Source organism: Apiospora aurea (assembly GCF_038362705.1).
Source record: "Apiospora aurea strain CBS 24483 chromosome Unknown utg000004l_segment0_segment0, whole genome shotgun sequence".
Classification (NCBI taxonomy): domain Eukaryota; kingdom Fungi; phylum Ascomycota; class Sordariomycetes; order Amphisphaeriales; family Apiosporaceae; genus Apiospora; species Apiospora aurea.
The window spans coordinates 4749413-4763682 of record NW_027117391.1 but is presented as its reverse complement, the minus strand read 5'-3'; the positions used below and the strand labels follow the sequence as shown (position 1 = coordinate 4763682).

The 14270-nt window shown below is 41.0% G+C and overlaps 5 protein-coding genes across 5 annotated transcripts; 2 read left to right on the top strand and 3 right to left on the bottom strand.

Moving 5' to 3' along the window:
* Positions 1-8146: 8146 nt before the first annotated feature.
* On the top strand, positions 8147-8563 carry PG986_006226 (uncharacterized protein; the record flags this gene model as incomplete). Its single annotated transcript, XM_066842448.1, has 1 exon — positions 8147-8563. The coding sequence occupies one exon, from the start codon at positions 8147-8149 to the stop codon at positions 8561-8563; it is 417 nt and encodes a 138-aa protein (XP_066702310.1).
* Positions 8564-8917: 354 nt separating this feature from the next.
* On the top strand, positions 8918-10157 carry PG986_006225 (uncharacterized protein; the record flags this gene model as incomplete). The annotated part of the gene is made up of 2 exons (XM_066842447.1): positions 8918-9029; positions 9091-10157. The coding sequence occupies 2 exons, from the start codon at positions 8918-8920 to the stop codon at positions 10155-10157; spliced, it is 1179 nt and encodes a 392-aa protein (XP_066702309.1).
* A 117-nt stretch (positions 10158-10274) lies between these two features.
* On the bottom strand, positions 10275-11029 carry PG986_006224 (uncharacterized protein; the record flags this gene model as incomplete). The annotated part of the gene is made up of 2 exons (XM_066842446.1): positions 10275-10414; positions 10477-11029. 2 exons carry the CDS (start codon positions 11027-11029, stop codon positions 10275-10277), a joined length of 693 nt encoding a protein of 230 aa, XP_066702308.1.
* Positions 11030-12097: 1068 nt separating this feature from the next.
* On the bottom strand, positions 12098-12772 carry PG986_006223 (uncharacterized protein; the record flags this gene model as incomplete). The annotated part of the gene is made up of 1 exon (XM_066842445.1): positions 12098-12772. One exon carries the CDS (start codon positions 12770-12772, stop codon positions 12098-12100), a length of 675 nt encoding a protein of 224 aa, XP_066702307.1.
* Positions 12773-13367: 595 nt separating this feature from the next.
* On the bottom strand, positions 13368-13574 carry PG986_006222 (uncharacterized protein; the record flags this gene model as incomplete). The annotated part of the gene is made up of 1 exon (XM_066842444.1): positions 13368-13574. One exon carries the CDS (start codon positions 13572-13574, stop codon positions 13368-13370), a length of 207 nt encoding a protein of 68 aa, XP_066702306.1.
* Between the last annotated feature and the right edge of the window lie 696 nt (positions 13575-14270).

Genomic DNA, 14270 nt, shown 5'->3' with positions numbered 1-14270 from the left:
AGATTAATCGATTTAACCGATTCCGGTAAGCGTACTTAGATAATTAAGTTTATATAGGAGACAACTCGGTTTAAATTATCGGCTACAGAGACGTTAACATTATTATTAATAGCCTAAAAAAAAGAACGATTATAAAACTAATAAACGTAGCTTACTATAAAAACTTTAATTATAACCTAATATCTTTTAAACTCCTACGGTTAAAAGGGTATTAATAGAATAATAAGGCTCCGAATAACTACCTACGCCGAAAAGATAACATAATCGTTTATTACTTAATAGAAAAATTTAATTAGTTTATTATCGAAAATATCCTAGAATTTTACACCTCGGCAGCTTGTTATACGCGTAAAAACTAAATTAATATTTAAACAAAAAAAATTTCGAGCTTAGCATTAAATAATAAATAATACCTTCGATTTAATTATCCTAAACCCGAAGCTATTTTATACTTAACGAATCACTCTCGGGGGGTAAAAATAAAAAGACCTTTTACCGTTTAATATAAAATATACGGTATATTAAAAGCGAAACGTTAAATTAAACGATCCCCGAGAATAAATTTAATCGAACTAGGTCACTATATCGTAATAAACTTCCATAATTTCGAATTAAACCTTAACGGTAATAAAAGCGTTATACTCGTAATAAATCGATATATAAAGATAATTTAAAACTATTATTTTAAAAATCGAGAAACGATAATTCTTATTATAACTTTTCGCTATTTTATTAGGCTCCTTTAAAAGTAATATAATTTTAAAGTTCGAGGTATAAAGTATAATAACGAGATTTTAATTAAAACTCCTAGCGTAGTATATTAACTATAAAATTAACACTTTATTTTTTTTCGAGCCCTCGGCGCCGTATACTTAATTATAAAATAAAGCCGCCGAACGCTCGAAGGGTATAATTAAAAAAAAAAGCTTGCGCGATAAGAGTAGGCTTAAAGCTTTCGAATTTCTTATAGAAAAAGATTTAGAAATTAGTAGTTTATTTAAATAACCGAACACTTAAGTACTCCCTTTACTAAAAAACCTTATATAAAACTCTTTACGTTTATATAGTATATAAAAACGGTAGTTTTAAAGCGAAAAAGTAACTAGATTTAGCGTATTTTAAAGTTTACGAATATAAAGCTTATACTTTAATAGTTAACGCCCTAAAGAAATTACACTAGCTTAAACGGTTAAACCCGAAAGTATAGATTAAATACCTTATTAAGTATAACTCAATTAATATTTATAAAGTGTAAAATTTATTAATTAACGAAGTATTCGCCGTTCGCGACGTAATATTTAACGAAGACTTAGTTTTTAATAGCGCTATTTAACGATTATAGGATAATTTTCGAAAAGTTAATTATTAAGCTTTAAGCTAGCTTTTATAATTAACGGCGCTTTTAAAAAGAGGTAACTTAATACTAAATATAGCGACCTAAAAGGAAAATGAGGATATATCGACTAGTTTTAATAGTGAAAGAAATAATCCGATAATTAAAAGTAGTTCGAGCCCGGAAAGTTAAATAAAAAGGAAATCCTATTTCTTTAATAAATAGTTACGGACGGAGGGAACGGAAGGGATTAATTATTCTTATATTACCGTAACCTTTATCCTATTTTTAACCCCCGAAGTATCGCTTACCCGGCCGGCTTCCCTTTTTACTAGTATTATTAAAAGTTTTACTAATAACGGAGATCGTAATCGCATAGGCCCGGAAATAGTCCTGCCCGATCTCCGGTGCGCATTATTAAATAGGGTAAAATCCCCTCCCGTTCGATATATAAGCTAGCAGTCTACGTTTAACGTAGAAAGAGTATCTATTATTATAAGTTTAATTAACGGGAAGAATATAAATAAGGCACGATTTAAAGCACTTTTAAATTAAAAGCCGAGTTAACTTAATAGGATAAAGTTTAGCTCCTCGGTGTTTTTTTTTAATTAAATATTAAGGGCATTATTAAAAAGCATTAAATTTTATAAAAAGTAAATACCGACTTTACTTAAGAATCACCGTGACCTTATAGCACACTTATGTGGAATACTTTTTAAAAAGGCAGAGAAACAATATTTACTTAGCCACCGAGAAATAAAATTATGGACAGAAATTCCGTTACATTAAGCTTTAAGGCACTAAGTGCTTAATTATATATAGGTTTACGTATATAAGTTTAATAAACATAGCCGGTTTATTAAATATAAAGCACGTTTAATCGTGCGTGATAACTAGTAAATAATATTTAAATACGAAAATACATATGCGTTAACGCTGACTAGCCGTTCTTTTTAAGCATTAATAGCTATTACGGCTAAATTCGACTTGGAACTAATTTAATATAATACCGTGAACGCGTTCGTTAACGTTAAAATTAATAAAAACGTTTATATAAAACTACCTCCTAGCTATAAGAAAACAGCTATATTAACTAAATTAAATAAAGCTTTATACGGGCTCCGAGAATTACTACTATTATAGTAAAAGGAGCTTATTTAAACGCTCCTTAAGCTTAGTTTCGTTTAAATCCTTTATAAACCTTATTATTATTTAAAAAGGAATATATTAATCTTTTTCTACGTCGACGATATCGTTATAATATTTAAAAATCGAAAAAGGTATACGGTTAATTAAACGATTACATTTTTAAAAAAATATTACCAGCTTACGGGCGGCAATAAATTTTAATGGTTCCTCGGAATTAACGTTATTCGAAACCGCGTTAAAGAATATATTTAGCTATTATAAGCCGACTATATCGACAAGATTACATAACTATTAAATTAATTACCGGAGCGGTCATTTCGAACTCTTATAGCTTAAAATAAGCTTTTACTTTTTAACGGATTTATACGGTTAAACGAGGTTAACCTATATTAAAAAAAGATCGGTTCGATCTTATATACGGTAGTTATTACTCGACTAAATATCGTATTTACCGCCTCTCGCTTATTTAAATTTAATATAAATCCTGGACCGTTATATTATACTATAATAGACCGAGTCTTTTAATACTTTTACTTTATAAAATATCTCGTATTATAACTAAAAGGATCCGATAATTTTATCGTGGTAAGCGACGCTTCCTTCGCCGATAATTTATTAAACCGAAAAAGCTTATAAGCGTATATTATAAAACTATTTAGCGGTATTATTAGTTAACGAGCGAATAAATAAAAAACCGTAACTACTTTTATAACGGAAGCGGAGTTGCTTTCCCTTATTTAAGCTATTAAAAAAGGGTATTTTATTTCTAAACTATTAAAAGAATTAAGAGTAAAGCTAGATACTTAAAAGATTCGCCTAGAATGCGATAATTCATAAATAATACGGCTAGTTTAAAAAAAGTTACGGTTTTAAATATTCGCTTAAAGCATATAAGTATTTATAACTATTAATTAAAGTAGGAGGTTCGTACTAGGACTCTTAAAGTAATATATACCCCGTTAAAACATATAATTACCGATAGTCTTACGAAAGCATTTCCTCATTAAAAGCATTAATAATTTATCGAATAAATCGAACTAGTAAATATAAGGGAAAAACTTAAGGCTAAATAAAAAAGGAATTTAACTCTAAAAAACTTCGAAATAGCCGAAGAGCTAATTATTAAAAGAGAAATAAATATCACTAGTTATTAACTCGTTTATTTTAAGAGGTTAATAATTAAAGGGGTGTATTAAATAAAAAGGTTTCTCCGAAAGGCTAGTTTTAAGAGAATATAAAAAACTTTAATAAGTTACCTACTATAATAACTTCAGTACACGGAGTTTAAATTAATACCCTAAAACCTTAATTAAAAAGGGTATAAATAACTAAAAGAAATCTCTTTTACAAGGATAGACGGAGGAGAATAGATCACTTTAAACTACACAATATCTGCTTCCATTTAATACACGTGATATCTAATAGGCGTCTTGCGCCGACGATGATATAGTTACTACTAAACCTTCCTATGCATCCTTTGCTATCCCCCTCTATGTGCGATGCATATCTGCTATCGTTGTATACTTTTAATTAGGGTCGGGGATTACTCTTTTCTTCTTTTTTCCTCTTTCTCTTTTTAAATTTACCTTTAAAATAGACTTTTCGTACTTTAGATTATCGATTTAGCTCGTTAAAATGTTAAAACCCTTCTCGAGTTTTTTAAATAAATAACGCTAAGTAGTGCTATTAAATATAATATTATTACTAGTAAATAAAGTAGTAAGCTACTTAATTTACCGAGAGTTAATTAGTGTTAATAATTTATAAGAGGTAAATTAAGCGTACGAATCGATCGGTAGTAGCTTAAAAAGTCTAGCCTAAACTTACCGGTTCGTATCCCTTTTAAGTTTACTATTTAAGGGTTTATTAATACTATAAGGGAAAATACCGGTAGTTCTTTAATTACTTAATATATTAGTTTTTTTTAAAGGCTATTTTGCGAGCCTTGTATTAATATTAAATAAAGTTTTTCTTATTTATCATTATATTTTAAAGCTTTAAATAACGGAGAGTTATTATTCGGCGGAACCTCTCTTTTAATATATAAAAGGAGCCGAGATTAAAGGGTTAAAAGAAGTGCGAGGTATAAACAAGAAAAAAGAAAAGCTAAATCTTATTATTTAAACACTTTAATATAAATTTTATAATAGCGTAGTTAAAATAACTATTTAATATAAAAAGCCTTTATTAATCCCTTTACGCCGGTATAGTTTAAAAGATAAAGATCTTTTTAAACTATATAAACGCTAGCTTATTACTTATTTACCCTTTTAATAACGCCGCGAAGAGTTAATCTTTAATTTCCGCCGTTAAATCCTCCTCCGTTATTAAAAACTATTGCTACTAGACCGATAACCTTTTAAATATAATTAGCGGCGAAAGGGCTTAACTATTTACGTTAACGTATTTAATAATTAATACTTATTCGCGATTAATAAAGTCCTTAACGATAATTCGTTTTAAACCGGTAAAACCGATTATTATTTAATTACTATCGAAACTAATTTAACTGCCTATTTCGTTAACGTTATAAATATATTTAATAAGGGTGTTACGAATAAAGTTATAATTAAGCTTATTAAAGAACTCTTATATATTTTCCTTAGAGGTTACTATAACTCGTTTAAAATTTATCGATTTTAAAAAAATAGAATTAATTAATAAATAGCGCCTATAAAATTTCTTTACCTAGTTTTTTCTAAATATGGTATTATTACCGGCGGCTTTAAATATACGTTAAGCGAAAATTCGAAAGATATAATAAAAAAGTAAAACGCCGAGAATATATTACGTAAAGGTTTAAAATATAATCCGAGCCTCCTTAATTATAAAAAGGGCTTAAAAGGATTTTTTTTTTTCGAATTATCGGATAGCTTTATATCCGCGTAGAAATTATAATCCGCGAAATACTATATAGTTTCGCGGTGAATTTAATTAACGTCGTTTACTACTACGCGACGTATATCACTTAGCGACGTACCTTTTCTACTTCTCGACTTTTTTATATAAATTAATTTAATTATAACGCTTAAAATTAATTAAAACTATTCGCTATCCGATTTTTCGCTTAATTTTATATCTTTTTTATATATTCGCGTATTATAACCTGTCTCGCCGTAAATATTATAACGCTTTTCACCGGTCGCCCTCCGCTTTAATAAACCCTTATTTTTACTTTTATCGGGCGTTAAACGCTTCTTTTTTACCTTTTCGTTTTATAGTTATTAAAATTCCTTAATAATAAGGGCTTTTTTAAGCTGGATTCGCGATTTTTTAACTCTTCGGCGTTTAAAAAGTATTAAATTAGCCTCCTTTAATATATATATTTTATCGCGTATAAGGGTTATTTTATAAGCTATTTTGGTTATACTTTTCGTTATTTAGTTTACCGTATTTAAAATCGGCGTTAAAAAGCTTCTTTAATAGGTAAACACTTTTTTTTTAATATAAATAAAGTGCTTAGTTATTTATTAAGGGTTAAACGGCGTTTAAAAGTCGTAAATACTAGCCGTCCCTAGACGGGATAGGTTAAGTGTAAGCGTCCGGAGACGCATATTTAGCTTATTAATTACCTTATTAAGGTTATAAGGTATTAAACTAAATACGCTAAATCTAGATTTAATGTTAGCTTCCGTAAAAACAGTAAAATACGCGGCTTTAAAGGCGATAAAAAACTCGAGCTTAATAATATAGTTTATAAAAGCCTTAATAAATAACTCGATTTCTTTCGAATAAACACGTTTTAAAGGCGAATAAAATATTATATCGAAAAATTAGAGTAAGTGCGATAAATAAGGAGGTATATTAATTATAATAATATCGTTATCTTAGTAGTATACCTCGAATTTAGCCGAAATATAGTTTTCGTAGCCGTCGAAAATTAAGAGGCGGTAACGACTCTTTATTTATAATTTAATATATTTATTAAAGTGCTTAATTTAGTTTAAACCTATTTCGTTATTAGTTTAACTATTAAAAATCGGCTTAATTACTTAATCGCCCGGTAAATCGGTTTCGCGAGACTAGTTTATAAGGTAATATTAATTTAAACGATTAAAAACGGCGGAATATATTAACCTTACGAATTAATATATTTAATCGCCGTTACCTATTCCCGATTACTAAGCTAAACCGATTTTGTTTTTTTACGCCGCTCGGCGTATATTACGATGAGTATTAATTTAATTATACTTATTATAAAGCCGGTCTCGTCGAAATTTTAAATATTTTCGTTAATAATCCCGTATTTCGCCTTTATATTCGCGATTAACGTAAACCAAATAGAAATAACTTTAAAATCCTCGCAAAAAACTTTTTAATAATCGTATCGACGATTTATTTTAGTCTTTAAGTCCGGGTTACGATTAATAAAGCGCCTAACTTAATACTTACCGACGCGGTAAAAAAATTAGCCATATTTTTTATACTAACGAAATTAAAAGGTATCCCTCGAATATTTAAATTAATTATATATTTATAAAGTACCTCTTTTTTTAATTAGATTTATTTTACGTCGTTTCGGTCGGATTTCGCGTTTTAAAGTTCGGCCGTAAATTCGATAACGTAAAATTAATTCGGGTATATTATAAGCTTTTATTACTACTCTTTAATTTATTTAATTTAGTCCGTTTCGTATCGCTTAAATTACTAAAACTATCCGATCTTTTTAAGATTAATTAAGTATTATAGTTATAAAAATATTACGCGTTAAAATTTAATTATATTAAAATTAAATTAAAGTGCGTCGCTAAGTAATATACGTCGCGTAGTGGTAAACCACGTTAATCGATTATTCGAAATAGTTTAAATCGTAGCCTATAATTTTTTTTCGTTAACTATTATTATAAATGAAAAGAGAAGAGGAAGAGGAAAAAAATGATATATTTTAATTAATTCTACGATAGAAAATGGTTAACTTATATATATATTTAAGGGTGGTGATCGCAAGGGTTAGTAAGATGGAAGGGTGGCCCGTAGCAGGGGTGGCCGCCTTATTTTATCCCCGGAACTGACTCCCTACCTGACGTTACAGCCATGCCACATGGCCTCGGAAGGCATCTTTGGAATGTCACTGCAGACCAGATTGCTGGATATTATAGCGTAGGTGTCCTTCGATCTTGCTGCTCGATACACTGACACGTTGTGCATGCCCAAGTACCTTCTGCTCTTCGCCTTGGCTTACATCTGGTCTCCAACCCTGGCCAAGCTGGCGATCCTTGTGCTTTACCATCAAATCAACCCATTCAAGACCTTCCGAATCTGCGTTCATACCACTGCTGCCGGGATTGTCATCTACACTATAATCTTCACGGCCCTCTTTGCCGGCCCATGCAACCCTGACAGCTTAACCAATTTGACGTGTCTCGATAACATTGCCTTCACCCAAGCGATTTTAAATATGTTCATCGATGTTGTGTTGATTGTCATCCCAATGCCGATAATATATGGGCTTCATATGCCTCTCCGACAAAAGATCATTATCTGGTTTATTTTGGCTCTTGGCTCGGCGTAAGTACTCAGGCTTACTTGCTACACACTTAATACCCGAAGAATAATTGGGAATAGCGTTTATTTTCGTGTATTGGCGCTAATGGAGAATGTGGTTTCCGGTCGAAAAGGGCGGTCGTGGCATCCATCGTGCGCATAGCCTACATCAGGAACATGATGGTCAACCCGGATGCGACGTGGACGCACGCCCACGCGGCCCTCTGGTCGTCAATTGAAATGAACTTCGGCATTGCCTGCAACTTCATGGCGCGACTGAGACCGTTCGTGCGGGCGCACATGCCGACGGTGGCGCGGTTCCTCGACTACAGCGGCGACGCGACGCCAGACTTTGCGACGGTGCGATCCTTGCGCGGGTCTGGCCGGAACGAGCCGGGCTATGACGGGGTCCGGAGAGGCGAAGAGCAGGAGGAGGCGACGGACAACATCCAACCCCACGGCTTCGTGGGGAGAGGCAAAAGAGGTACCCAGGGTGACAGCGGCTATATCCTCGTTCGCGACGAGGTGGCAGTTGACGTAGAACATGTGGAAGTCGCATCTAGGCGAAGTAGCTCGGAGATCCTCCTTCGCCGTTGACATTCGACGCCACACATGCAGTTCAAGGTGCCCTCTAGAAATGCCATCTCAATTGTGGTTGGGACATGCCAATACACTGTCCAAGCATGAGTCCCATGTATAGGTACTGGCCGTCAACCGTGACGAGGTGCGAGTAGTCAGAAGTCACGGGAAGAAAGAGGTTCCTACCTAACCTTAAGCTAACCTGGGATAATTCCACGTCGGGCAAAAGTTCCAGGTGGGGCGCATGCGCTATTGATGGCTGACATCAGCCATCTCGTCGATGTCACCCCTAGCCGTCGCAAACTTGCCTCTCCGTTTCCCCCGATCACCATACTGCGCGCAGATAGCGACGAGAGATACCAACACGGCAACATGCGCACCACTGCAGAAGCTACTGAAAAGCCGCGGCCCAAGCGGAAGCCCCCGGTCCGCCGAGACCCGGAACGGCGGCGGCAACAGAACTTGGAAGCGCAGAAGAGATACCGTAAGCGACGTACTTTTGACCAAAACTTTGATGGGAAACCATCTGCTAATTTCTGCCCCAGGAGAGAAACTCCATCAGCGACTTGGTAACCTGGAGGCAATTGCTGCTTCGGTTTCGCAAAAACATGAAGTTGAAGTAGAGGAAATAAGAGATGCGCCGACCATTCAGGCGTTGAAAGTGACGCCGACAGACGATGCGGCGGTCACGGATAGCCTCTCATCCGGCACTTCATCGCACGTGGCCTCGGAAACTCTGTCAATATTTGATGAATTGGATGTATCGGCTTCAGTTTCACCTGCGGCAGTATATCCGGAACCACCCGAGGAAAGACAATGGATGGTTCTACAATCCTACGAGCCGACGGGCTCATGGGACTCCATCGTGCACCTCGACCCCTCGCTTCTAGTCTGCCATTGTTACTGTGACGGAGACACCGGTCTGGCCTGGATGCCCGCGAGCGGCTGCGGCTGCTCCAGTCCAGACGACGGCCTCCAGCCGGTGATACGTCACCGCGGCGGAGCCCAATCGTTCGGCGCAGCAGCAGCAGCAGCAGCAGGCGACCCCTACGCCAACCACCTCCGCCTCGAGACCGTCTGCACGCTGGACGCCCTGTTCAGCCTCGGGACGCTGCTCGGCATCCCCAGCGAGCGCATGTGCCCGCGCGAGACCCCCTCGCCCTTCTTCCGGTCGGGTATGGACGAGTACTCGGCCGACGCGGTCGACACGGTGCAGAAGATCTTCCGGACCCTCAAGCCCGACCTGCGGCCCGGCCGCGAGCAGGTCACGGTCGCGCACCACCCCTTCATCGACTGCCTGCCGTTCCCGACGCTGCGGCGGAACCTGCTGCTGCACCGGGCGCGCGTCGATGCGGAGCAGCTCCAGTTCGACGTGATTGAGGGCTTGGTGTGCTGGGGCGGCGCGGGCGTCAGCCGGCGCGACAGTAGAGACTCTACGGGGCGCGCGTCCACGGGCACGCCCTGGGACGTTCGCAGCTGGGAGGCCAAGGAGTGCTTCTTGCGGAAATACTGGACGATGCTCGGCGGGGAAGAGGGCGAGCTGGTCCGACAAAGCGAGTGGTGGCGCGACATCCGAGGTGAAGAGCCTCTGCGCATTGAACTAATAAGCTAGAAGAAGCAACATTTCGACAGTCGATGCTGTCCATGTACTAGACAACCGTACCACAGGTACTGATGCAAGCTTGGAATGAATTACAGCACTAGTAGGTGCGAGCATGTCAATCGCATGCTACTGCTTCTGCCATTCCTCTCGGCCCATCTTGAGGATGTCGGCCATCCCTATTTCCCAATACTTCGACGGCGCCTTTCCCTCTTCCACCATCTGAGCAGCCGCCACGGCGGCTCTGCCGATGACGGACGCGTCCTGGCCTGCGATTGCCAAACTGTTAGAAACGAACATCGCTTACTGAGGGAGGTCAGGATAGACATACCAAGTCTGTCGCGCGCGAATTGCGGCATCGTCTCTACGGCCTTCTCGGCCAGCCAAGCCTTGGACTTCTCCCGCGCGATGATCATGCCGGGCTTCACGATGACGGCGTGCTCGAACCCGAGCTCCTTGATGGCGTCCTCGACGCCGTTCTTCATCTTGCAGTAGGGCGCCATGCTGCTAGGGAAGTTGCGCGTGCCCGCGCTCGAAATGAAAACATACGTCTTGACGCCGGCGGCTTTCGCGGCCTTGGCGTTCTCGACGCACAGGTCGTGGTCGATCTTCCACTGCTCGGCGATGCCGCCCGCGGCCGCGCGCGTGGTGCCGACGGCGTTGAAGACGACCGAGGGCGGGGGCGACGACAGCGTGGCGATCAGGCCGCCCCATTTGGCCGTGTCGGCCTCCTGGATCGCCTGTAGCTTGGGCGAGGTGGCCGCGGGCGGGCGGCGCGAGACGGTCTTGACCGAGGCGAAGGCGCTCGTGGTGGGGGCCAGCAGGGCGGAGAGGATCTCGGAGCCTACGGCGCCTGTGCAGCCGAAGAGGGCGGCGGTGGCCATGGTGGTGCGCAACTTTAAGTCTGCTGGTTTGATGGGCAGAGAGGGTACAACAGGAGGAGATGTTTCAAGTGTACAACTAAAGCACGACTGACAATGTTGAGTCTGCAAGCCAGTCTACCGGATATGCTGGAACAAGTTGGCTGGGAATGGGGCAGTTTTACCTTGGCCCTTGTTTACCTATCAATGACCTCAGTTGGGTGCAGGGAATCTGCAGGGAAGAGTCGCGCAGCGCAGGCACATGCTTTCCGTACGACCACAACCACCACGTTTTTTTCCTGTTGCGGGTCGCCAGTCCCCCCGCCTGCCGATCGTAAGTCTCCGAGCTGCCCGCTAAATCGGGGGCTAGCAAGTCGTGACCGTCCGATTGTCGACCTTCGATAACGAATGGAATGCGCCCATTTCTTTTCTATGGGAGATACCCATCGGCCGGCAGTGTTGACCAATGCAGTTGCCTTTGGCGGCACCCTACTCGAATGCTGCAGGTACTGAGAGAGGTGTCCACAGCATGGTGAGAGAACCAAGAGAACCCAAAAATGGAGTTGTCGCGATCGCGCTCCTCAGAGAAAAAGAAAACTGGAAAAAAAAAAAACTGCAAACATTGAATACATACTGTTTCTTCATTGGTATTTTTGAAGAGCTTGGTTTATCTACTTTATTGTCTTTTGTGTCATGCTGCGATCTGCTGATAGCCAGCGCAGACAGCCAGCAGTGGTCGGGACAACCAACTTTGGTAAAATCAAGGCCACATATATCATCAATACAGCTGCTAAGGACTTCTGACTCGCAGCTGACAAGCCACAGACATCACCAGAAGCCGGAAGGCAAGGCAAGCCCTAAATGATGTGCGCAGTCGGGTGAATAGCACGTACCGATCTGACCAACGTTCTATCAATTGAAGCAACCTCCCACCGAAACAACTGCACAACTTGGTGCAACGGGAGTTGCGACCATGTGTTCACACATTCTCCGCCGTTGCTTTGCCGAGCTCCCAACGTGATTCCATAACACCCAAAGTCCTCAACTTCACCACGACTCACGCGCCATCACTCTGTCACTTCCGATCCTTCGTCAGCGCCAACAACTGAAGCCGTATGGCGGGAAATCGGCGTCTAATGCCCAAATATGCAGACTGTAGCGCTCTCGGTCCCGGCGAAAATCTGGTGGCAAGCGGTTCGGATCCTCGTTAAGAGTCCTGATTACCTGGTTGTACTGGGAATCGTCCAACTGAGGGGTGATGGTGAGGTCGCAACAAAGTTTTGACATGTGGGCGTTCTCGAAATAGGGGTCCATGACTTTTCTACACATGTACCGCTTCCCGTCGACGAAAGTGTCGGAAGCGAAGCTGACGCGCAGAACCCCAATTCGTTCCCCCTGTCGCTTCGCGTGGTATGGTTTGTACTGAGCCATGACAGCAGGGCCGATTCCATCGTCGGCCATGATGGGATGAATAATGGAAACCCTCTCTCGGAAGACCACGGGGTTCTCTCGTAAATCGCGTTCGCTGAGATATGCTACCTCGAAGTCATGTATAGGAATGGGGTCGCGGTAGTGCGATAAGGCGACCTGGCGACTTCCACGACAGGCCGTGAGCAGTGGTGAGATCAGCCTTGGATGCGGGTAAATGCACTTGGCGAAATCATCCACAGGGACCCTTCGTGTGGTGGCCTCGTTTCCAATGGCGTGCTCCCACACCTGGAGCTGCAGCTCGGTTGGCAGTTTCTGAAATATTGTGAAGGTATTCATCTTAGATACTTCTGTTACACCCGAGGAGGGTGATCTGGTAGGTCTTTGGTGTATCTTGAACAGATTATTGGTACATTTCGGGTGCTGCCTCGCGCAAGTCACGTTGGGCACTGAACAATTTACAATTAACGTCGTCAGGACCAGTCTATTGGCTTTCTTTGTTCTTTTGCTTTTCGACTCATACCAGCGCGGGCTAGCAGAAACAAGTGGCTCAAAACCGAGCAAACCCAACACATATCGACGCCTCCAAGGTTAACAAGTGGGCAGCCCACAATAGGCGCCAACCGTGAAGCAATAGACTTTCTGTGCCCCAAGGTACAGTCAGTCATACGCTATGGTCTAATTAGAATATCCCAGCTAAGGATCAAACGACGGCAAGGAGGTAAACAAGAGTATCCTTCCCATGGCAAGCTCTGCCTATACCGCGTTGCCATCGGCAGGCCATTGGGACAAGATTCTCAGGAGAGTCAACAAGTGTTGGCTGACCACCTTGTCGCTTTCGGCTCTTTCGTCCGTTGTTTCGTAATTAGTGGGCACAGGTTTCGTCGCTGCATGTCGGCAGCAAAATGTCGACGTCCAGCCTTCGGAGTAAGCGCTAGCGCGCCCTGGATCTCGCAAAGGCCGATTCGAACGCGTCAAGATCGTGGCTTGTGATCCGCAGGAATGCGAAGGTAAAGGGCTCGATGGCATGCTGCCATGTGCGTGACACTGTGGCGATGGCAGGTCGAACCTGTTTCTCCCCGTGTCGTTGTGGGAGAAAGCCGGCGATGTTGGACAGCACTTCTTGCGAGAGGGTTTTCATGGTGATGTGGCCTAACTATAGGAGGGGGGATTTTTGTTGTGAAAATAGTGTTGTGGTGATGGCAGGACCGGTGTGGCTTTTTTGGTCATGGATTCATGGATGGGGCTGGAGGCACTGTGGCTCGGCTGTCACTTGGTAGGCTGCCGAAGAACGAATTAAAGTTGGGTATAGTATATACATAGTATGAACATAGTATAAACATCATATAGTAGTAGGGTTCACTAACCCTTGTTTGAGTATTAAGTAATAACCATAACTTAAATAGGAGACTACAGTGGGTTGTAAGTACATACGTTAGATACTAAGACATGACTCATTATATACTCCTTATACGATTTATATTCTGCATCTTAGAATCTTTGGGCATTCAACCCGTAAGGCAGTAGCCTATATAAGTCACATCCCTTCCCTCAAGTGATCAGTCTGCAGCTCAACGCTCGCTTAGCCGCGTCGTATCAAGACCAACTGCTTGATCTTGACCAGAAACGATAGAAAGGTCGAAACGTCTAGCAAACCACACCAAAATGCCCCTGCCGTATATCCTGGTGTACAAAGCCGTCAATCCTCCGAACCACCGGCGTAGCTATCTCCGTACTGCCCTCTCTCAAGGAGCATCGACGAATCTCTGGTCAGATTATATATAGACGTGGATCTGGATGCTTCGGTGCATGGTTCTGGAACCGCAGCCTGCCCATC